The 24332-nt window shown below is 42.6% G+C and overlaps 1 protein-coding gene across 2 annotated transcripts in view; it reads right to left on the bottom strand.

Annotated features, from left to right (window-relative positions):
* Positions 1–5772: 5772 nt before the first annotated feature.
* The window catches only part of Dus3 (Dihydrouridine synthase 3), a 99967-nt gene continuing 81407 nt past the window's right edge, over positions 5773–24332 (bottom strand). The window contains exons 12-14 of one of the 2 annotated variants that reach the window (XM_050187049.3): positions 21364–21416; positions 16652–16780; positions 5773–6308 (exon numbers count right to left, since the gene is read on the bottom strand). In XM_050187049.3, coding sequence (XP_050043006.1) covers positions 6233–6308; positions 16652–16780; positions 21364–21416 — 258 coding nt within the window. In that variant the 3' untranslated portion in view covers positions 5773–6232. Of the gene's footprint in view, positions 6309–16651; positions 16781–20551; positions 20625–21363; positions 21417–24332 lie in introns of those variants that run through there. The other variant, XM_055075916.2, reaches the window with a different exon arrangement.

Genomic DNA, 24332 nt, shown 5'->3' with positions numbered 1-24332 from the left:
CGACACTGCAGACTTCCTTAGTCATTCTGGCCTCTCGCTTTTTGAGAAGACAGCTTACATCAACATCAGATATAAGACTAGAATCAAGACCACAAAGTGCTGCCTGCAACTGGTTTTTGCTACACGAAGCACTTCTAAATATACCATTCCGATTCATACTCACACGCAGAAACAACAAAGCCAAGACGATATGTGAAGCCCTGAACAAGTCCTGAGCAAGTTAATTATGTCATCATCATCACCATCATGATATTTATTTTCACCACTGAATACAAGGTGAAAAGGGGAGAGCCGGAAAGAAAGCCGAAATTTTTCGGCTTGACAAAGCTCCGGTCTCCCAGACAGGCACGGTAGCGGCTGGTGTAGCAATACAATCACGTTTAAAGTGTGGATATAACAGTATTTTAAACACAAATATATATGCAGATACTTTCATGTTATAGAAACGTTATAATACAGTTGTGTAAAATAACTCCCAGTATACAATTACAATCTGTTATCTTCCATATTATTACTTAACACAGACTCAATCTCACATATCACAAGAATGCAAAAGCAATATATATATATATACATACGTACATACATACATACATACATACATGTACACACACATATATACACACATATGTATGTATGTATGTATAGCATATATATATACATACACACATAAATATAACAAATTTCATAGAGAGAGAGAGAGAGAGAGAGAGAGAGATAGTGCTCTTTATTAGAAAAACAGAGAATTTTGCCGGCGTGTATATAACGCTGGCATGCTACTCTGTATAGGGATGGGGAATGGGATGAAAAGATTCCAGAAAAGAGTGGGAGAAAAAAAGGATAAAAGTAAATATGAAATGTCCGAGTGGACCTGATACTAATATTTACAGGTGACATGGCGGGTAAATTTAGGCTTTTGTATAGGAAGGATGCAATTTTTAAAGCTTTCCTATTTGACCAATTTCTGTCAGGTATTTGAACAATAAATCCAAAACCCGTCGCTGTTTTGAAGGGCCGGGCATTGGACCTAAGATGCTCGGTAACGTTAACGGTTCGTGGCAAATCATGTCCATTTGGTGCTCTAAAAATTGTCTCTCGTCGCGGTACGCGGGGCATTCTAGTAATATGTGCTCAATTGTCTCTAAGTTGCGACAGTTATCACAGTATGGGTTAGTGGTTAATCCTATGCGGTACAGATAATTGTTCGTGTATGCCACGTTCAGTCGAAGACGATGGTACAATGTCTCTAAGTGTCGAGGAAGTGGCCGTGGAATTTTTGGTCTCATATCTGGGTCAATGTAACGTAGGAAGTTATCTTGGTGAAGCGGCAGATTCAAGATGCGGTCTTTTTCTTGATAGGCATATTTTTTTGCCATGTTTGAAGCGTCGGCTTTTGTAAAATATGTTCTTTTGAACTTGCGGTATTGGAGTCCATTTCTGGCAGCTTCGTCCGCTCTTTCATTTCCCGAAATGCCGGCATGGCCAGGTATCCACTGGAACTTTATGCAATGCCCAGCAATCTTAGCCCTGTGGTGAAGATAAGCAATGTCAAATGCTGATGGTTGATTATTGCAACGCTTGTGCCTGTTCCACATACTTTGTAGGGCTGCTTTTGAGTCTGTGAAAATCACCCATGTCTTTGGCGGTTGCTGTCGAAGTACATACACAAGGGCCTCCTTAATGCAATATAGCTCCGCTGAAGTAGATGATGTCGCTCGCTCAAGACGAAACGAGAATCGTTGTCCTGTAGAGGGAACAAAAAGTCCGCATGATGAACGATGTGGAGTTGTAGAGCCATCTGTGAAAATGTGCGTTGCGGCTGCGTATTCTTTGTGCATATATTCTAAAGCTATCTGATAAGTTGCTGCTTGAGGCATTTTCTTTTTCGCACTGATTCCAGGTATATATGGCACGATTTCCAGTGGGGACAGTGTCCATGGTGAAATGTTTCGCGGCATAATTTGTGACGCCTGAGCAGGAATCGAAATAGATATGCTTCCAACGGCCTGCCCAAAGCTAGATGTAGCACGGGTTCTGGAAATATCCTTTAAAATGTGAGTCTTCGTATGAATGACGTGGCGGAGGTGTATCCAAAGTGTCTCCTGCGAACATAGCACTTCCAGAGGCAGGCATCCAGCTTCTGCTACAGTCCCTGAGCGGGACGACCCCTTCGGAAGGCCAAGACATACGCGAAGGCAGTTGTTTCGTGCTGCCTCTAGTTTTCTCTTGCTTGTGGGAGATATTTTGTGCAGGATCGGGAGGTAATATCGTAGTGTTCCGTCGACGTAGGCCTTATGGAGGAGCACCATTGATCTACAGTTGCTGCCCCACTGTGATCCGGCTAAAAATCAGAATACATGCGACGCCGAGGTAATCTTCTCACTCAGTTTTTTCACTTGGGGCGACCATGTGAGGTTCCTATCGATCGTCACTCCAAGAAACCTTTGCGTCTTGACGTATGGAAGGGCACGACCACCCAACACTAGTGGGTATTTTTCTATACACCTCCGCGTGAAAGCCATGGCAACGCTTTTGTCGGGGGACAATTTCAGATCCCTTGGCAGAAGTGTACAATAAACACAAGTTGCCACCAGGAAATGTTCTTCTTTTTAGAAATTATTTTACATACCTGCAAATATATATGTGCATCTATGTTAAAAAAATAGAAAAAGAAAATCTGCATATAGGCTGCTGTTTTCGCGATAGAAACCCCTGCAACGCAGCCCAGGGCGTCATCACATCCTCGAATTTTAGAAACGCGAAGACGCCCTTTGCAGCATCCAGTTTACAACGCAAACACTGCCACGTGGCCCAGGCACAATCACTGCAGCGGAAATCCGGATTCTAGGAATAATAGTTACAAGTGTGAACGTATAGACACGAGAATACATGAGAAGTTCTGCGGAACTGTTAGAGCAGTTAACAATACACATCTATAAGAATAAATCCAATATTTTAGTTTCGTTTAGAGACAACACATTAACGTTTTGTTGGTTGAAATAGTTAAGTAGGGAAGGTAGTGTATGCTTAAGGTGTTGACAGCCATAATTAGTATGTGAGAAAGGAATCTGCCATGGTGCCTGGCGATGATATGAATATGTGCTTCTATTTTCTTGTAAAGTTGCCAGGGTTAGGAATGAATCGACTTTTCCCCAGCATAGCATTTTTATAACTTAGTAATGTTTTGAATTTATATATGTCACAGGCTCTGATTATTCTGTTTTGTTGGAAAAGCTCTTGTGTATGTTCCAAAAAAGACACGTTCGCTATCACTTTCTCGCTTTCTTTTGAAGTATTTCCAGTATTTGAATATTTTGCGCTGTAGTGTTACCCCATATAAGTAAACAGTAACTGAGGTGTGAATGGAAAAGAGCATGATAAATGAGACACTTAACTTTAAAAGGTAATGCACTTTGATTCTGATTTAACACACCAACAACTTTTCGTACCTTTGAGCAAACATGACTAACATGTTCATTCCAGGGCATCTGCACTGTGAATATTACACCTAGGGTGTTTATGGATGATGTAATGTTAATTTTATATGGACCCAAAATATTATTATCTGGCAATGTAGTAGAACTTCCCGGAGCATGAAAAATAATGCATTTTGTTTTGGTTTCATTGAGGATGAGGCCATTTGCCTTAGACCATGCTCGAAGTCCATAACAAATGGAGCTTGCTATAGGTGTTATTTCTTTTAAATCTTTACCTGTAAAGAAAACAGAGCAGTCATCTGTATACGCGACAAATTTACACATATCGCTAACTTGTACAATATCATTAATGTAATACAGGAAAAGTATCGGGCCAAGGATGCTACCTTGGGGCACACCCGCTGTCAAAGGTTTTATCTGCAATCTGTTCTCATCAATTTCAACAAACTGATCTCGGCTTTCTAAATAGGATCGGATAAGTTAAAGTGTTATTCCTCGGAAGCCATATTTTTTCAGCTTTACCAGCTGCAATTTATGGGTGGACACAAATTATACACCTGGTGAAAAGAATAATATGAAAATCATAGGAGGTGGATGGCCGGATACTATGAAAAATTGCAAATGCCGTACTTGTCTCCAAGGTTTTGTATGGTATGAATTACCAGTAGTGCACGAAAAAGAAGTCATCGAACACAGGCATACAGTTGCTGAAAGGTCTTTCCAACTTTACCAAGCTTGAAGATCTCTACAAGAAAGAGCAAACGAACCAGTACCTGGGAAGAGTAGAGGTGCTGTCTACGGCACAAATTCTTTGCCTCAAGAGCTTGGAACCTGGTCGCTAGATACTATGCCAGCTAGCATATGAGCTGCAAAGACGACTACCCCTCCCTTCAGAAACACAACCTCAGCAGCACCTGAACTCGAAACACAATGAGCAATCATGAGCAATATACACACATCATTTGTCCAGCAGCTGATGCTGAGCACGGGTAGCGCGAGGATCTTGTTGTGCTGACACAACGACATTGCTGCAGCCGCATTCCGAATACTGCATATGCAGTGAGGGTAGCTATACGGGCTTGTTGATAGGTCATCTTGTAATTTGTTGTAGCGCAAGAATCACACTGACATAAGAGGGCACACGAGCAAACACAGTGTTGAACCAGCTGCAAACAGCTGTTTACATACACTGTATCTTTTCACACTGAACCTCATCAACTGCCATTATGCACTCCAAAACAAATTGGAACTTCAAAACGTCCTTAAATTACAAAAGATGCATAGTATTTGCTCTTAATAAATACAGGTCAATAATATTATAATGTACATGTTTTGTTCATTACATTAAAAGAATTATTCTGGGTGTGCCACAACACCTGGCAGCAAGCAACCCTTGGCATCACACCAGTCGCATTGTTGAAATCGCAATCATGTGAAATGGCCTTTAGGTGCCCGTTCCTGAGGCAAGTGTCGGCATGCCTTGGCGTTGTAGCTTGGTGTAACCGAGCGAACAAGCCTAGAAAAATATGAAAGCGAACGCAGAGGGGGATGAAAGACACGAGAAGGAAAGTGGAGAGGAGTGTGCAGCAGAACCATGAGGAGGAAAGCCGAGGAGGATATGGTGAAAGCATGAGAAGTGCATGCGGCGACAATGGCTACGAGATGGCGCCAGAGTAGCGCACATTGTCTGGGAGGTCTGTCAGTGGCGACTGTTGTGAATCGCGCCCACACGTCACCCACGCGCTGGCTCTTGCAATCTCCAAATTAGTGAGGCAGTCGCACTACACTTTGCTCCGTTTGCAACATGCCGCATGAGAGAGATTGTCCTCGCCTGTACTGCCATGCCTCGTGTGCTGTCTTTATTGTGCACACTACCATTGCGTTCAGACAGGCAATGGCCCAGAAATGTCTGACAAAGACAGCAACCAGCACTTTGTTCGCCTGTGGCACAGTGCCATCATGGCAGTCTTGCACAGCTGGCCCACAATATGCACTGCTAAGAAGTAATTAACCACAAGGTATAACATCCCAGAGCAGTACTGGGCTTATGAGATACAGATACATCAAAATTGCAAACTAACAGAACAATAACATGTCTTGAGGAGCACACAACCGCACACAATTGCACAATAATCTTCATTTCTCATCACATTAGCACATATGGTCAAACCTCCATAGTGAAAGTTATGTGAACCTCGGACTGTCATTCTGAGAGTTCATGCTTGTACCTAAACCACACTTTGCCACATGGTTGCCATCACAGTTATAGAGGCATTGCCCCAATGCAAAACCAAAATTCTGAGTTCATCTCTCAAATAAACATGAACTTTGAGGCTTTTGCATAGTATGATCACTTCTTCCTTTATTCAGAGTATGGTGCATAAATCAATGAGTTCAAAATTCACGTAAGAAATCAGCAGTGTCTGTGTTCAATGGCAGCATCTATAGCAAAAGCACCGAAAATCACAGAAGTGTGGAAGATTTTTGAAACAATTCTTCAACTGAGTAATACTTGTTGGGGGGCTAGTTGGTGCATGCTTCCAGAAGAGGGTTGTAGCGCCGAAAAACACAACACACAGCAAGTGAGACAGGACAGGCGCAAGTGAGACAGGATGCGCCTGTCCTGTCTCACTTGCTGTGTGTTGTGTTTTTCGGCGCTACAACCATCTTCTGGAAGTTCTTCAACTCTTGCTGTACACATAGCTGCAAAATTAGAAGGCAGCTATTGGTCACACGCCGATCCGTCAGCTCCTGACCTACAGACTACTGGTGGTGTGATAGCCATGCTCAATATGCTAGACTGAGTAGGCGTTTGCTTTATGCTTTGGCAGGAAGTTGAATCCTTCAGGAAGGGGTCCCAAGAGCATTTCACTGCATGGAACACAGAAACATTACAAATGCAGATCTTCTAACTTTGAAATAACAAAAAGACTTGTTAGCACTGCAATATACTAAAAACATTTGTTACTGACGTTGTTACTTTCTTAAATTAAAAGATAAGCCAGCTTCTTTCTATCAGGAATGCCATGGACAGGCAGTTCTAGTCACAGATTGGTCTTCTAAAGACAAGGAGAAACATTCCTGAATCTTTTCACTGCTTCTGACAACGTTATGCCCATTCTTGCATAGCTTCATATCCAAATGCAACAAAATGTGATGCCAGTGTTCTAGTGGCACAAGCTACAAAACGTGAACTTTCAAACCTAACTTGTATTTCAATGAACAAAATATGCACAGAGTGAACGCAACTAAACACTCAAAACTATTATTTTGGTGTTTCATCAATGCAATACAGCGACAACATTTGTGGCTTTGTAGAACCATGGTAGCTACACTAACCATGAAGCAGGGATGAAGGTATGCAGGGTGTCTACCGAGTTGACGTTTCCAAATTCCCCGAGTTTTCCAGGTTCTCCCTGAGTGCCTTTGCAAAATTTTCTGAGTGAAACAGAACTTTGTTTTATGTCAAGACAGGCTGACACCATGCCACCCTATAGTGTCCCTCTCTAGTAAGCATGTTAAAAAATAAAAAACAACTTAATCCAGTTTAAAAAGGAAGGAGCAGTGTTTATTTTATTCAAAAAGAAAACAGAAAGGACGGGTCAGTAAAATGCACAGTGAAAAAAATATATTCGAAAAAGGTAAAACCCATTGTTGAACATTCCCAAGTATGAATAAAAAGGAGATGCATACAGAAACAAATATGTTCGAAGATGAGCTACTTCTATCAACTGATAGCAAGTTCACTGGTGTGAGACTCAAACTTTGTCACAACTGAGATTCTCGCTAAACAGCTGGTAACCACAACTGTCCTGACATACTCTCAGCCTGCGCACAACGCCTCAGTCTTGCGTTTCACTGCTTTAAAGAGTTTATTTTGGTTTGTATTAGGGACACCTGCATCTCGGCATCAGCCAACACTGTTTTTTGAGCTCGAGCTCTTTCAAAGAAGCAGCGGCACGCTTCCTTTCCAGTTCATTCCTCAATGCGTAGGTTTTTTCTGTTCTCGTCCTCCTTCTGCCGCGCGTTCGCCCCACGGACCATTTGAAGCATTTTCTTGGTGAGTCGTAGAGTCAACGCCCGATTTTTCGGACTCCCTAGGGGCCGCGAAAAGGTCCGAAAAATCAAGCAGTTGTAAAAAAATGAATGCATGTCTTTTACTGCCCTTAAGGGCTAAACTCGCCGCAGGCACATCCAAAAAAAGCTCTGAAGGCCTGCCAAAACACTTTGGCATATCGGTGCTCGTACTGTGACAGGAGACGGTGTGTGCACGCGTGTCTAATTAAAGAATACATACTGTTTCCCGCGACAACTGCCTCTCCCCACGCTTGTGCTTCACCGCAATACTTTCGCCTACGCTTCGCCGCATCACATTGCTGTAATGAGGGCAAGCTGACTTTCCGGAACCGGCATTATGCAACGCGCCGTGCTTTCCGAGCTTCGAAGCCAATCGCGAAGATTACAAAGGCGGAGTCGGTGCCATTGCTGACAGCGGCAAATTATTTAAACGAAAAAACACGGCACGAAACAGCAAGAGGATTAATAGCGAACGTCGAAGCAGCTACGCCTAGCGTTGCTGCGGTGGTGGCTACGGCTGCCAGCGGATCTGCGTGCGATACAGTGTACTCCGCGTATCTGCGTGTGATACAGTGTACTAGAAGGGGCAGTGCCGCGGGCTGCACTCTCCGCGCGGCTCCAGCGTCGTCGCCAGTAGCGGAGGCGTTGCGATCGACCACGCTTGAGAAGCAGCAGACGAAACACTCACATGGACTGCGACATGTACCTATATGCTTGACCAGCGGAGGAGGTTTTGTTCATATTTTTGCTCAAAGCACTTCGCTTATTTGGTCTGTATTCTCTGCTTTTGCTCAAAGAATGAAATAAGTATTGTTTTTTGCCACAGAAGCTAAAACCTTTTCTGATTGCCACTAGAACCTAGCCACACTGTTGAGAATACGGCCACTTTTGATCACAATCGAGTCCCGTCCGGATGAACTTTTTCAACATGATAGAAAATAACCACTGCTGTACGTTCAGCAACAAGAATAGAGTTTGTTTAGCTTACAGAGCTTGAGGGTGCAGACGACAGTCTATACGAACTTGAGTGAGCAAATTTGGATCCTACATAATTGCGATCGAGTGACCACGTGAAAGGGAAATTAAACGTAACTAGTCCCCGCAATGCCGAAATTAAGTGTAAATCAAGCTGTTATGTTGCACGTTTGTTCTCTCCTTGGCACACCTTTCAACAGCACGCTATAGGCAACACCTTGGATGAAAACAGAAACTACGCTAATGAATAATGTTGATCAGCCGGACTTGTTGCTCCTTACGCAAGCAGAAATGCTCAAGAACTGAAAAGCAGCAGAGAAAACTTGCACGCATGGATTGAAGTCACAAATGCCCACAGAGGCCATTTATTCTTAAAAAGTCACTGAAATTCATCTGTAAAAATTATGTCGTGCCCGCACAGTAAACACAAATGAGCAGAAAGGACTAGCACGACAATGATGCCGGAAGCCAAGTGGTACCTTCGGTGAAACAGAAAAGCAGCTCATTGTTGTACTTATGGTGACCATGCTTTGGTGATGAGCAAAACGAGAACAAGGACCACTTGTTGAAACCTTGGCTCCGCTTTTACCTTGTTCTCGTTTTGCTCATCATCGTGAATTTCCATCTCCCACCTTGCCCGTGTTTTCCCACGCTTTGGAGAACATGTTAACGACTCATAGAAAACGCTTCATCCATAGGACATCCGAATCATGTCCCAATGTCCATGCACCATTTCAGATACAAATAGGACATCTGTTGGATGTCAGTCTCGGATATCCTATTACAAATGTCCCAAGGTTATCCCACACAGACCTTTTCTTTTGACATGCACATGAATATTTGTCCTCCAATTGAACCTATGCCTCATGAGTTTTCTTGTAACAGAATTATGTTTTCTCGCATGTTAAAATTACAAGAAATCCGAAGCTATCACGACTGCAGCTCGTGTTCACGTCATACTATGAAATTTCTGTCGCAATTTACTTTGAGAACTTCAAGGAGTTCAATAAGGCAATTGCACCTGGTGCAAGGCCTAGAAGAATGAGGAGTACGCTGCACTTCTGCCCACGTGCGTGCGCATAAAATGTGCGCATACAACGTATCTGTTCTTGATGCATGCGAGCTCTGCCCGTTGTATCTATCACACAGAGTTAGCATTACGGAAAATTAACATTGTGTTCTCCATGATGCAATTATCATTATAGAGAACACTATGCAAAATGCCTTGGCATATGTCCCTAAAATGTTCACAGCATGTCCACATAATGTCCCTCGCGTACATGTAATGAACGTCCGCAGGACACGGAAGGTGCGACCAAATGGTCATGTGAGGACGCAGGACGTATTCGACACTTCCCTAAGATTTCAGTTTCCTAGCAGTGGACGTCAATAAGATATCCATAGGACGCAATTCTTGTCGCTGTGCATATGGGTACAGTATTTCATAAATGGGGCACAATTCCATGGTCTATGTAATCTGTAATTACATGATTGCTATACAGAGGCATCACGGAGCATAGGGACACACACATGAGCTGGTATGGTGACGAAGAATGATATCTGGATAGCAATGACAGCATTAACTGGTATCGGAATGGGCACAAGAACAAATGACCTGCACTGCAAAAGTCCCACGACTTGCTTTGCTTCAGAGTATCCTAGCCCCCTAACAATGAAAGTAAGTTTACATTAAACAGTTACATTGTACGATTGTTCTCTCCTTGACACACATTTCAACAGGACATTAAGTGAGGCACCGGAAAATAAGAACTGCACAAACGAATGATGTCACACAATATCAGCCGCCCTCCTCCTTGCTGTTGACGCGAGCTGAAATGTTCATGAATTTAAAAGTGGTAAATGTGTCGCTGCCTCCGCGTGCTGCACTGCCCCTTCTTGTTCACTGTAGTGGCGAGGTAATAAAAATGGCAGCAATGACTGATTAATACCGTTTCGGACCTGCGGTCACGGCAAAAAGTCCTAAATATCGGTTGGTGAAGGGTTCTTGCATCTGAAATTTCAGACATTCCTATACATAGGCTCTATGGGGTACAAGGTAGTGCTGCGAAGTTGTTGGAATTATCGGGCATCCGAAGAGTCGGTCGTTGACTGTACACTGGCAACTCCTAAAGCCAAGGACATGGCGTCAAAGACGATTAGTTATGATTCCTCTCTGTTACTCAAGCCAGCATTACCACGACTTTCATTTACTTTCTATAAAATTACATTCCCTTTCAATAAAATTACAGCTAATTTTCCCTGATGGAAGCACAAATTTCCTGAGTTTTCCCTGAGTATTTCCAGAGTACTAAACATCCCTGAGAATTCCGTTTTCCTGGTTCGTAGACACCCAAAGTATAGTACTCTGTTTCACACACAGCCAGCAATGCGATGAAAGATAGACTTCTCCCACTGCTTGCACTCGCGATGCAAAAAGAGTGTCCCATATGAAGGAAGAATATAAGTATGTGTCATGAGATTCAATGTAACAGTGAGCCTAATACCTTTATCTTGCAAAATATGATATATTTATTACATGAAAGGCATCGCAAATATGAACCTAGTTGCCTTTGAATGAGCAGAGTGATGTTTATGCGACCAGTGGCCACAGCACACTGCTTGCACTTTTGATTGTAATATGTAAAGTAGTAGGGTTGTGCGAATAGTGTATTTTGAGTTCGAAGTGAATAGTGATTTTGGCCAAATATCTTCAAATCGAATATTGATTGTTACCGTTTAAAAATCTTGGCCGCAAAGTGGTGTGCAAGATCATTATTGGATATATGTAATTTTTAACCCTGCAGAGCCCAACATATCGTTTTTGATACACTGAAGTTTGATGCCTGAAAAATCTGTGAACCCAATGTACAGCCCATACTAGCCTTTCTGATATTTTGTAGGGAGTGTTCAGTTGTGAATAGTCCAGCAAATGAATTGCTAATTAAGTAATTGCCATACTAATTAATTTTTACTTAATTGTAATCTTGCTCTTCGTACTAATATACCCTCCGTGACCAGAGATACGTGTGAGCAAGTTGTTTTAATTTTCTTTGACATGGAATGGTATTCAAGCTTTGTAGGGTTAAGTGGAATAATTGTGAGGATGAGAGCCCAATTAATTAAAGTATGACTTATTTACTGAAACACAAGGCTTTGTTCTTAGAGGAAAGTTTGAGAAATGCTTCCAAACTGAATTTTTCATGCTGTTGTTCGAGTCCATCTTGCTGACCACCTGAGCTTCCGCTATTTCGACACTGGTGATGTCATTGACTCATCTTATTGCTTTCTTTCAGAATATTATAGTTTAAATGTTTTGAAACTGTTTATGAGCTTTCTCGCAAATTAAAGTTTCTAAGAAATTATGAAGGTTGTGAGAAATTTTTTAAGTTATTTATTTTTATCCGAAACTTGTTTTTCTAACATAGTGTCTGGATGCGGTGGTGGTGAGAAAAGATTGTCGGCAACCAGTGCACCAAGATTGGCAAAAATGGCGCCGGCATATACCAGCATATCTGGAGTTCGTTGCTCGGTTTCTTTTGCCCATTGTTTAACGAAGTTGATGAAATGACTACAATTAATATATTTACAAGCTCCCACCATAATATATATTCCTACAGTTTTGCCAAATATGCGAGTCTATTCTTATTTTAAAAATCGTGCCTTACTGATTACAGTCAACGCCCGATTTTTCGGATTCCCCAGGGGCCGCGAAAACGTCTGAAAAATCGGGCAGTTCGAAAAAAAAAAAATACACTGCATGCCTTTTACTGCTCACAAGGGCTCAAATCGGCACAGGCACGTCCAAAATAGCTCTGAAGGCCTGCCAGTACACTTAGGCACATCGGTGCTCTTATTGTGACAGAAGACGGCGGGTGCACGAATGTATAATTGAGGAATGTATACTGTGTCCCGTGACAATTGCCTCTTCCCACTCATGGTCTGCTTCACCGTAATACTGCGCTCATGCTTCACCGCGTAACACTACTGTATTGAGGCGAAGCTGATTTTCGGAAACAGTATTACGCAACGCGTCGTGCTTCCTGGGCTTCGAAGCCTTAGGCGAGGATTATAAAAGCGCAGTCGGCACCATTGCTAACAGCGGCGAATTGTTCTAATGAAAAACATGGCACTAACAGCAAGAAGTTTGGAAGCGATCGTCGAAGTAGCTAGGCCTAGCGTTGCCGCGGTGGTAGTTACGGATGCCAGCGGATCTGCTTGCAAGAGTGCCTATTCGAGGCGGCGAGATAATTAAAATGGAGGCGGTGGTAACTTCGATCTATGCTATTTCGGGCCTACGGTCATGACCAGGGGCGTAGTCGGGGGGTAGGGGCTTATGGGGCTTCAGCCCCCACCCTCATTTTTTTTTTCATGCTGTCCTGCACCGCCGACCAAAACAACCCCCGGCGCCGCAAATCATTTTGGATTTTGTCTGGAATCTTGTTCACGCTTGAAAAGACATTTTGGCGCGAACACTGTGAGCTCGGGCTGGATTTCGTGGCAACGCTCATGCACCTGGACTCACAAACGCAGGAGCCCCATCCGAGCACAACATTTCAAGGGCGCACTGATGGCAAGCGGGCTCGTCGCGGCATCTCGCGGAGGCCGCGAAATCTACGGAGCGCATGGATTTCAATTCTGAAACTTTATCGGTATAAAGTTCTCATAAACCTTATGATGTGAAAAGTGCATTGACATTTCCAAAGTCGTGGTTTAGATTTTCAATTCCGAAACTTTGTGGGTTTAACTTCATAAATATTTGCTGCCAAAGGTGCATTAAAGTTTCTAAAGTCGCACATCAGACCATACGAGACATGCCAAATCAACACACTATCAGACAAGTTGACAAAGCACGCAGCGAGGTCCTATGAGACGAAGAGAGATAAAACTTTATTATGTCCTTGATGGGGTCCAAGGTGGCGGGGGTTGGGAGACTAACCCCCAGTTTTTTCTACCCGAGCAACGACTTCTTACATTCCTTGTCTGCTCTATTAAACCCATAATTTTGAATTCTAATTCACTTTATCTTGTAATTTCCGTTAACTTTGCAAGCACAGTTTCCTGGCCTGTTCTTATTTTCCAAGAGAATCCTTTCAATGTTTGTCGTTTGGTCCCACTCCACTGCATTCATGGGCCCTGGATCTAGTACTACGTCCCTCGATAGGAGCAGTAAGATTTGGGAAAGCATCAGACAGCCGTCGTAGAGAGAGATTAGCATAGCATCAACGAAACACAGGCTGGCATGTTCAAAGCATTCAATCATTTGCTGCTTGCTAATGGGGCACGGCACTCTTAAAAGCATAACATTGCTAGAGCGATAACACTTTGTTCCATTTAGGTAACTGACTTGGTACATGAAGAAGCACGAGTTTGTGCCAAAAACAGCGCTGTGGCCTAGTCGCTGTAGGGTTGGCTGATCCTTTATATGTACAGCGCGCAGCGGAACCAGAAAGGTCCCTGGATGCGCAAGTTCCATTTCGGTGCATCGGAGATCGTACACAATTTCCAGCAAATAATCTTGTGGACTGTGCAAGAAACGAGCAGATGATAGCAGATTAGTTGTAGCAGCCTCCGGCCATGGTTCCGTGAAGCCATGTTTGACCGCTCCGACGACGTTTGCCACGACTGCGAAGAATCCGAGCAGCACCTAGTACATGAAGAAGCGCGAGTTTGTGCCGAAAAGAGTGCCGTGCCCCAGTTGCTGTAGGGTTGGCTGGTCCTTTATGCTAAAGTCCTTATGAACATGCTAAAGATTTGAAGCAAGATGACAGAGACAGGAAGGTAGAACATGTGGAAAGAGGACAAGCACTTCGATTGCACCTGGAAATTTATCATTACTGCATTTTGCTACAAAAAAATCTTTAACATGGACAAGGACCAACTAGCCCGAATCATCTTGTAGCTGTTTACAAGACTTTCAGCACATTTAGGAAGCCCTATGAGTCTGGTATGCCACTGCCTGAACTCTGCCCAAGACTTTGCAACTGCTTCAATATATGACACAATTTCTTTATTGTTTTTAAGTCTTTTCAAGCATTTTACTATATACGAGCTCAGTGCTTCTACACTCTATGCTATACCTGACTCAGGCTTCTGTATGCTGCGCCGGCTGTGTTGTATATTGAGCCAGCGCCTTCTCGACTCCGACACCGCTGCCATGTGTTGCTGACGCCACACAAAAATCATTGCCTATCTTCCTTATACAGCTTCACTGTAATAATGCATGATCAGTGTTAGGCTACTCCAGTCTGTGATTTCTTATGTACCATATAGACTTGTGTAAGGGCAACCCTCTTTTTTATCACAATTTTGATGAGGTGCAGCCCATACACAAGACCAAATATTTTGGTCAAAAGTGACTTGTGCCCACCCTGAATCTTGTGCACACCTCCACTCTCGGCATCTAGTAGTAGCATGTGGAAGTACACGGCGTGAAAAAATTAGCCGATGCGCACGCAGTGTCTGGGCACCGAATGCGATTGCTTCTCCGTTGGAATTCTTTTTTTCTCCAAATTTTGGGCTGCCAAGTTGGAGGTACAGCCCTTACATGGGTGCGGCCCTTCCATGAGCCCATATGATAGTTTTTAGTTCTCATCATGGCTTTTTAAAAATTACCACTGTAGTGTTATTGCTAGTTCAATGTTTTGCACGCAATCATGCATTGAGCCAGAGACTGCAGATAGACCAGACTCAAAACCCCCTCCACTTATTATGGGAAGAACCATGGTGATTACCAAACATCCTATTTAGATGCTCCAATAGTTACACATATGTGATCACAAGGTCAGCTATTTCGAGTGCATGTAGGCTTATGTAAGAGTCAAACCTACACATAACAATGTTGAACTTGCAGTGAAAAACTTCGTTAAAGTGTGAATTTCATTAATTCGAGGTTTTAAAGTTTCAGCAGTAAAAGCAACTTCACAAATTTCCAGAGCACCCCTGGTGGATAAAATCTCGTAAATAAGCACTTATAAACAAGTTGCACGAAGGTTGGGCCATAATAGCATGGTGATGAGCACCAGCACATGCGGCGCAGATCACACAGACAGCAATGGATCAACGTGGTGCTATAAATCTTGGATGCCGCGCTACAGCTGACTGCGCTTAGTGCCCACAGACAGCATCCACACATTAAAAAAGAAAGTGTAAAAAGATACGCATATTCGTCCCGGGTGAAAAAAAAAAAGTCACAGTTTCGCCAGAAAGGCGGAGCATTGATGGCGATAGCAAAGAGACAACTACACGAAGTGAGGTTTGTAGTTTTACGGCTGTCACGCATGCTCAGGCAAACGTTAATAGACCTCACTCGATGACGACCAACTTGCTGTCACAACGCGGGCCAACACTTCGCACCGTGTCTTGGAAACTTGAGATTATGCGACTAGACATGCATCCATCTTGGCTGGGCCTTTGCACTTGCTGCGGAGAGATTACCTGCAAGATAAGGCTCGTGGCCCCCTGCATACACGTGCGTGAGAAAGAAACGTGCGCCCTAGGAGGAGACGGCAAATAGGCACGCATCGCCCCCCCCCCCCCCCAATGGCGTGCACTTGATCACGTTGCAGTGCGCTCACTCCCTGCCCATTCACGTTGTGCAAAATGAATTGAAAGCTCCTGTCTTTCTCCGACCACTGCGAGCTTCCAAGTGCACCACGACCTGTACAAGTTGTTCACCAATACAACAAATGGTGCAGCAGTGTTTCCTGCCTACTGTATCCCAGAGCACGCGCTTTGACGGCTAAACTTTGTTATGCGGAGGGATGACTGAAATAGGTTTGGCTCAGTCGAAATTTTTATAGTATTTTGCTAGGTTTACTAACCATGAAGGCTGCAAGTGTGTGCTTGAAATGGCCGAAAACTTCATTAAATTGAAACTGTGTTACGAAATTACTTCATTAAATTGTGAAAAAGAAATTCATGGTTTTCAATGGGACTAAGATTGGGAAACGAAAATAGTTTCTTACAACAAACATTTTGTAAAATCGAGGTTCGTTATATGGAGGTTCCACTGTATATGTTTCGGCTACAGTTTCTAACTCAGGCTACATTATGAGCAGTCTACCTGGTATAAAACGTAATAATTAAACTTAGCTGTCTATGTATTTGTTTTCATCATGAACACGAAGTCAGCAGTTGCATTCTTGCATGCAGGCATGACTCACCTGATCTTTAGCCAATCAGCACAAGATGGACTGGCAAAGAGGGTCTCCAGATCATCGCGGCCCCGATATGGCGGTGGCCTCTCATTGATCTTTTGTGGAAGAACCTCTAGAAGACCCACAGGGATGTACCTGCAACAGTGATAACCATCACAATAGGCACTACTGAACGGTTTATACCACCACAAATAAAAGCTGCACAAACTTTTACTGCAATAGTATTATGCAGGTCAAAGCTGAGATAATGCAGTTCCATTTCAGAGAGAATGTTCACAAGGGCAAGGGTTGAGGACTTCTAATACCAGTGCACAATATCTGTCATCATTGGGGTTTTAATTTTAAGTAGGGGTGTGCAAAAATTCAATAATTATCGAATATTATATATTTAATATTCACATTCGATTCAAAAACCTTCAAATATTTGGCTGGATGCAAACAGTCAAAACAAATAAAATATATTGCTGGCTGTGTGGGAGCAAACATGTTCTTACCGATTGTTTATATCTAATTTAAGAATATGTGTCTAATAGTGTGTCGAGTTTCGGGGTAAGCCTCTAAAGCGGGTTCAGCCACTGGACGACCAAACTTTGTGGGAAAACCAGCCTCTCAGTAACAAGAGGCACAGGTTTGCGGATAGCGCGGGTGCACATAAGAGCGCAACGAAAAGGGGCGGCTGCGCAAAGGAATCCAACTGCAATAACAATGTTCTTTTTGTTCCAGGAGTACAGGGTGAATGGGCAAATCCTCAGCAGCTATTTCCGTCCCCGTGGCCTCACTATGCAAGTAAGCCAGCTCCTCGCCGAATGCCCATGTCGTGCCACTGTGCAGCGTATCGCGTGCCTGTTACATTTCAGGACATAGTGATGGCCGATCCGCTATAGCAATACGCACCCAAGCGAAGCCGGGGACTAGTAGTACAAATTTCGCCGGCGACGGGCGTTTCGCGATGGACATTGCCATGGTGCCTGCGCGCATTGTGGTGTGCTAAAAGGCGCTATTCTAAACTAGTGCGAATGCATTTATACATGTTTAGTTGCAGTTATAATTTAACCATTTCGTGCAATCTAAGATGCCCGCTTCCTTCTTCCTGCAGTATAATGTAGAAAGCTTTGCATTACATTTGTGGTTGCGTAATATTCTTGCAAATGCAGTACCTTGACAAGAGTGAGTCGGTCAGATGTCTCACACTGAAGGAAAACAGAAGGGGCTTGCAGCACAAGCTGTGCTGCAGAAGTCCTGCTTGCATGTGGCACAAAACATAGGCAATGTTCTTGTAGTTCTCTTCTAAGCAATGATCATAACAAACGGTACAGCACCACTTCATCCTGGTTGAGTGTGAGCGCAGCTGTTACCTTGCTCATTTGTTACTATTACTGCGCTGCCCCCAATCCTGCGCTTGACAGCTAATGCGATGAGTGATAGCTGGTGCAGCGTCAAATACCTCTGATTTTATGGGCATTTGATGCTGTGTAGTAAGGCACAAGTAGGTGAGGGCAAACAGCTAGTGAGAATTCCTAAAATTTTCAAGTTAACATGAGTTAAAACAATCTTTTAGATAACAGGATACTAGTCAAATTTTTTACTGTTGACAATGTAAATTGCGATGTTCCAACATGTTAAAGTAACCAACTATGCATGCACATGTCATTCTTCAACATTTAAAGCTAAGTATTTGTAATGTGGAAAGTTGGGCGAGTTGGTGCTTAATCATCGTACCGTGCTGGTGAAGCAGCACACTGACCAGGACAAGGCGGAGAGACACAAGAACACACGACACTCGCTGCGAGTGTCGTGCATTCTTGTGTCTCTCCGCCTTGTCCTGGTCAGTGCACTGCTTCATCAACGTGGTACGATGACTAAGCATTCGTATTCAATTCGTATTTGAAAATTTTGATATTCGCACACCTCTAGTTTTAACCCTTTCTGTACAGAAGCTGAGCCAAGCTTGCATTTGCAAAAAAAAGGTCAACAGCAAGCCCAACATGCCCAGTGCCATATTATTTTCCATATAGCCATCAAGACAAGTTAAGCTTGTCCGCTGCTCTTCTGTGCTAGTTGTAAACAAAATGGTCTAAGGAGCCTCAGCAAAGTTGTGAACATAGACCTTTATGTTTTGTTATTGTGTCGCCAGCCATCTATATAAAAATGGCACCCTTCGTGGGATGAGTGATCGCTTCAAGTGATATTGAGAAAAGAAAATGTGGTGATTTGGACAGCCTAGCTTCTTTGAGCAAGATTGATATTGAACTGACATCAGATTTTGAACTGGCATGGATGAAATATCTTATTTCTGATGCCCCACCTGTGTGCAGTGAAATCTACCTACGTTACAGTGTAAAAAACATTTCTTTCTAATAAACTTCACCTTTATGACACAAACCTTTCACTTCGTCTTGCCATATACTACAATCAATACAATTGATTGCACGAAAAAGAAATTATGTCTTTATCCGAAGTTTCCTTTTTTCATTTTTTTAATTACATAGCAGCACACACTCCAAAATTTGGTTTTTGGCAGCGTAAGGATGTCCTTGGTGGACGAACTGGCCTTGTGAAAGCACTGGAGTCATGGAGAAGCAGCGAAGCGATGCTGTTGTGCTTTGATTGACCAATAGTAATGTTATAGACTCATACAAAGCAGAAGGTAGACAGCAGGAGCAGATATAATGTAGTACAGCAGGAGCAGATATAATGTAGTAACTATCCAACAACCAAGCGGTAGGAGAAGAAGGCATAGGTACCATCTCGCAACTAATAATTAGTTAGAGTGAACATTCCATGTTTAAGTGAAGGGTGCACAGAATTATCAGCACATAAAATAAAAGAGAGCTATGATAGAGTTCGTCAAATTAACAAACTTGTCAAATTAAGGCATGTTCGACTGAACAAAATGATATTTATTTCAGTCAAACACACAATAGCTCGTGGCTGGCCATTCCAGTTTTAGCATATAGTGCAGTTTGCACTATATGCTAAAGCATTCTATTATCGCCCACAACAAAAATCACATAGGACGCCGAGCTGCATGGCATTAGTCGGTTAAGCCACTTCTTGAGCCGTGTACAGGACCCAGCACCCCCTCAGTGACAAGTACTTAATTAAGGCAGCTGTGCAGCAGGTAGATGACAGGGATATGTGCCTACCGTAAAAACCGGGATATAGGTCGAACTTTTTTCATAAAACCATCGCGAAAAGTCGACCCTTGACTTATATACCGGACATTGGCGGAAAAACTACGGAAGTCTTGCAACAATGGGCGGATGAAGTAAACAGCCGCCTTCGCCATCGCCATCAGCAGCAGCACGGCGTGGCGACATTGTGGCACCGGCATTTTGCATTTCCATTGTCGCAAGGTTATATTATTTAAAGGCTGCATTTTCATTTTGTTTCAAAATGAGCGGAAGCCGATGTCAATTCACCGTTGCCTTCAAGAAAAAGGCGATTAAGTATGCGGAAGCCCACGGCAACCTGGCGGCACAGCGCGAACTTGGAGTATCCGAAAAGAGCATTTGAGCACAAATTTGAGTACCTAGTTTTCACGTAAGAAGTTATGTTTTTACAAACGTTCGTGCCTGTATTTCAGATTGCTGCCATCTTGTACAAGATTACAGAATGCCTGTAGCCAAGAGACAGCCAGAAATGCGAAAAGGTATGAAACTTATGAGCTCTGACAAAAGAAGGCTGAATGTTACACACTTTCGCGTCATGCCAAGGCATTCAAATGGTCATCATGCACCTTTTTTTTATTGCTTCTTTTGTATGTAATTTTAGCGTTCATGCAGCTAGGACAGGCATGAAAATAAAAGAAAACTTGGAAAGAATAGAACAAGCATGTGTGCTACCACCTGGATGGAAAATTCGCAGGCACTGCTCTTTGGATGAGAAAGCTTGAACTAGCAACATTGAAAATTAAGTATGTTACCAAATGGCTGCTTGGCGTGTTTGTAAAGTGATACCAGCCTGTGGGTCTCGGTGGCTGCGTAGAACACAGTGTGTTACCAAACGGAGGTGCTGCCCTAGAGAAAGCTAAATAGAACATTTTTTATGACAGATTTCAAATTAACAACTTCTACTCACTTCGCCACTCATTGTAACTTGCTTTTGCCTAGTTATACATAGTAATTTTGGCAGATCAACCTTGCTTTCTTCCTCAGCGTAATTTTTGAAGTTTATCCAGGCACAGGAAATCTGAAACTTCCTTGCAACTGTTTAAAAGAAAATTACCATGTTTTCTTTCTTTAACTATGAATAATCCCGTCTACATGTGAACACTTCGCTATCTTGTCTTATTGGGTGTTGTGTTTAATGCAGCTATACAGCTGAACCCCATTATAACAAAGTTGCATCCCACACAAAAATACCTTTGTTATAGTATCGAATATTTCTTATAAACATACATCTGTTACACTTTAACAGGAGCAAGAATTTTTTATTTACTTTGTTATAACCCCTGATTCGTTATATCACATTTTGACTCTTATGTATCTTTTTGTCGTGCTCTCTTTCGTGGCCTCTATTTTATACTGTGCGTTCTACTCATTTTACTGGTATAGGAGGCCCCACCCACAGTGATTACGGTAAGCCTTGAGATCTCCTTCTGTATATGCACAAATCTGTATTAATCCTATTACGCGCAATAAATTTGAATTTGTAGGTAGGAGGTTCTACCTTACATGCATTCTTGCTATGTGGTGAGAATGTGTAGGAAAGCTTACCTGTGAAGGAATGACAGCCACTCCAAGAGGAAGCGCCGCGTCCGTTCGACACCCTACAATGCAAAGAGTGCATGTCAGCTATCGGTAAGCCGTAGGCACACGAACCCGTGCATTAGAAGCAAACTACTGTGACTGCTATATGCATAGTCCCCTCATAAACATTGCTTACTTAGTACATGCAGCTCTAAGGAATGTATAACTTCATTCTTAAGGAGAGACAGAAATATCAGTGAAAAATCAAGTGTTCATTTTTGTAAAGCTTTTAATCTACGTATAGTGCGCCCATTGAAAAGAAAAAGAAAAAAAAAAAGACACCAGCTTAACACGATGGGTCGATGAGGAAAAAAATGCTGTTTTTATCCAATGAAATGCTCAGTTTCGCACATGAAAGTGCTGAAAATGATCCATTTTGTCATTCACTATTCCAAAATCACTTATCAGAGCCATGTTACATTTGTTTCATTTGATAGAGCATCTTTTCTGGCTTGCTTTCCAGCAAAATATCCTTGCTTTCGTGCCAAATTTTATGCATCTAGGAGAATAGAATGTCTTTCTCACATGGTGATTAGTTTTTTCCACTTTTCTAAAATAACTCTTTTTGGCCATCAGCAATATTCAGAGAGGCGCAGTTACTCTCCAGATCGTCCGATCTTGATAACCTGTTTTTATCTGACAGCTAGGCTTCGAAGGAGTGCAGCAAGTCTATAATACCCATGTTGGTGCACCCTGAAAGATTTTCAAATTTTGAGGAATTAAAAAACAAGAATAATTCACATATAAAGTTACAACTTCGAACTTACATAACTTTGGAATGAATAGACATAGAATATAGCATGAAACAATGCTTACTGCACTTCTTAATTATTGAGGAATATATTCCCATAGCGTTTAGCTTGCTTACTGTAAAACATTTTTCGCCAGTCATCTCAAAACAATGGAACAACAACAAAAAAAAGATTGTAAAAGACATTTTCTTCCCTTTTGTAGAGAAAATGATAGCTGCATACTTGCAACTAGCGCATTAAATTACCTATTATTTGTAAATTTCATTTCTCTTATAGCAATAGCAATAAAAATTTTCCTCGAGGCCCATGTCACCCTTTACGGCGGCATGCGGGGATGAAATATAAATTCTAAACCGTTGCATGAATATTTATAAAATTTTAAGGGTTTATGTATCTTCTTGTTTTAAGCATATATTCTAAATTTCATTAATACAGATCAAATACAAAAGAAGATATGGCTGTCATACGGGCCAATTAGGGATGTCACTTTAGGAAAACTATTATTTCAGAAGTAATGACACTCCGATTGTTTTTGTTAAATACCGTCTATAGGAGCTATAGCGCAGGGTAAGGTGAGTTGTGTGTTTTTCATTACATGTCTTTAACAATGTCATCACTTTGAGTTTAAGCTCAACTTTTTTTTTCATTGTCATTATGTCAGATATGTAATATTTCCTCTTGGTAATAAAAATTGAAAAATATGAAAAGTACGTCATTTTGTTCCTGAGGAAATTTCAGCCTAAAAACTACTTTTAAAGCAAGTTTGGCAAAGCAGTTAAGAAATGATAGTTTTCCAAAATGTTCTGTTCGACCAAAAAGTGCAAACTGAGAAAAATGAACTTAAACATTGCAGAACACACTGTTTTATTCTAACACCAACAATAATTAATGTGCCCTGCTCCATAGGTGTGACCCTCTTCAATTTGAACCTGCTCTGCAGCAATTGCTTCAAATTGTCTTCGCTTTCTTTCAGCCTTAGAGCAGTCCAGCGCCCTTGTCGGCGCTCGCAGACAAAGGCACCGCAGCCAGAATTATGCCTTTCATTCTTAGTTTTTACTTTGTGGTCTGCTACACCCTCGTTGAAAAGTCTCTTATGATTAAAATGCACGAAAAACAACCTAACGTGGGCATTCAATCCGTGTTCGATTAGTTGTCCGCTCCGCGCCCATGTCTTGAATGCAGTGTTCATGGGCGCGCTCGATAGCGAGCAAGCGCCCTGTCACGAGAAGATAATTCCTTTCCTACTTTTCTACACAGAGATTGCAACCAAAGTTGGTGATGAGTTTCTTTAAACGTCTAGGATTATAAAATAAGCAAAATCAGAAAGTGTGTTTCCTGGCAAAAATCACGATTTTATCTGCGCATTCCCCCTTCAGATCATTCGTGAGTGGGGTCTGGTCAAACAAGCTGAATTTATTTAATAACCGCACCCAATTAGTGACAGCCCAGGAAAAACAGAAGCCACATACAGTAAGCGAGGAATTAAAAAAGAAAACCTGTAGGAAAACAAAGAAGTCGCAGTTTCGCCCGAAAGACAAACCATTCATTACGATAGCAAATGCGTAGACAGTCATACGAAGTAAGGGTAGTAGTTTTATTGGCCGTATAAACTTGCCAACATTCGCTTACTATGTGAATTAACAAGCATGGTGTCGGCGCACACAGGCAAACATTAACACATCACACTCGATGACCGCGGACACTTGCTGTCAAAACGCTGGCATGAGGAACTGTGGCAGCAGCAGTGATCCTCATGCCTTCGTGCTCTGTACTGTTTCAAGACAAACTGAGCAGCGAGAACGCGGAACGCATAAAGGTATGAGCTGCTGTCACACCTAGATTCTGCGCCCGACGCAGATCTCTCTCAAGTTGGGGCATGCGCGGCTGCGCAATGCGCAGTTGCTGCCATAGCACAATGCTGCCCCCTTTCCTCCCCCTGGCACTGTGCGCTTGATAAAAGAGGACGTGTTTCTTCCCATGCTTGCGCAAGACTGAGCCCCGATCGCCAGCTCCCCTCGTGCGCTTTCACTCGCACCTAAAGCATGTGGCGCACGGCAATGGTGTTATCACCCTTGGATTTTATACAGAACATCACGGCAATGGCAAAAATGCACCTGGAGTGTCCATATAACTACTATCACAATAAAACAAACCAATTTGAGACACTGTATACTTCTTTGTCAC

This window comes from Dermacentor andersoni, chromosome 2, assembly GCF_023375885.2.
Source record: "Dermacentor andersoni chromosome 2, qqDerAnde1_hic_scaffold, whole genome shotgun sequence".
NCBI lineage: Eukaryota > Metazoa > Arthropoda > Arachnida > Ixodida > Ixodidae > Dermacentor > Dermacentor andersoni.
This window is presented reverse-complemented; position numbering and strand designations above follow the sequence as displayed.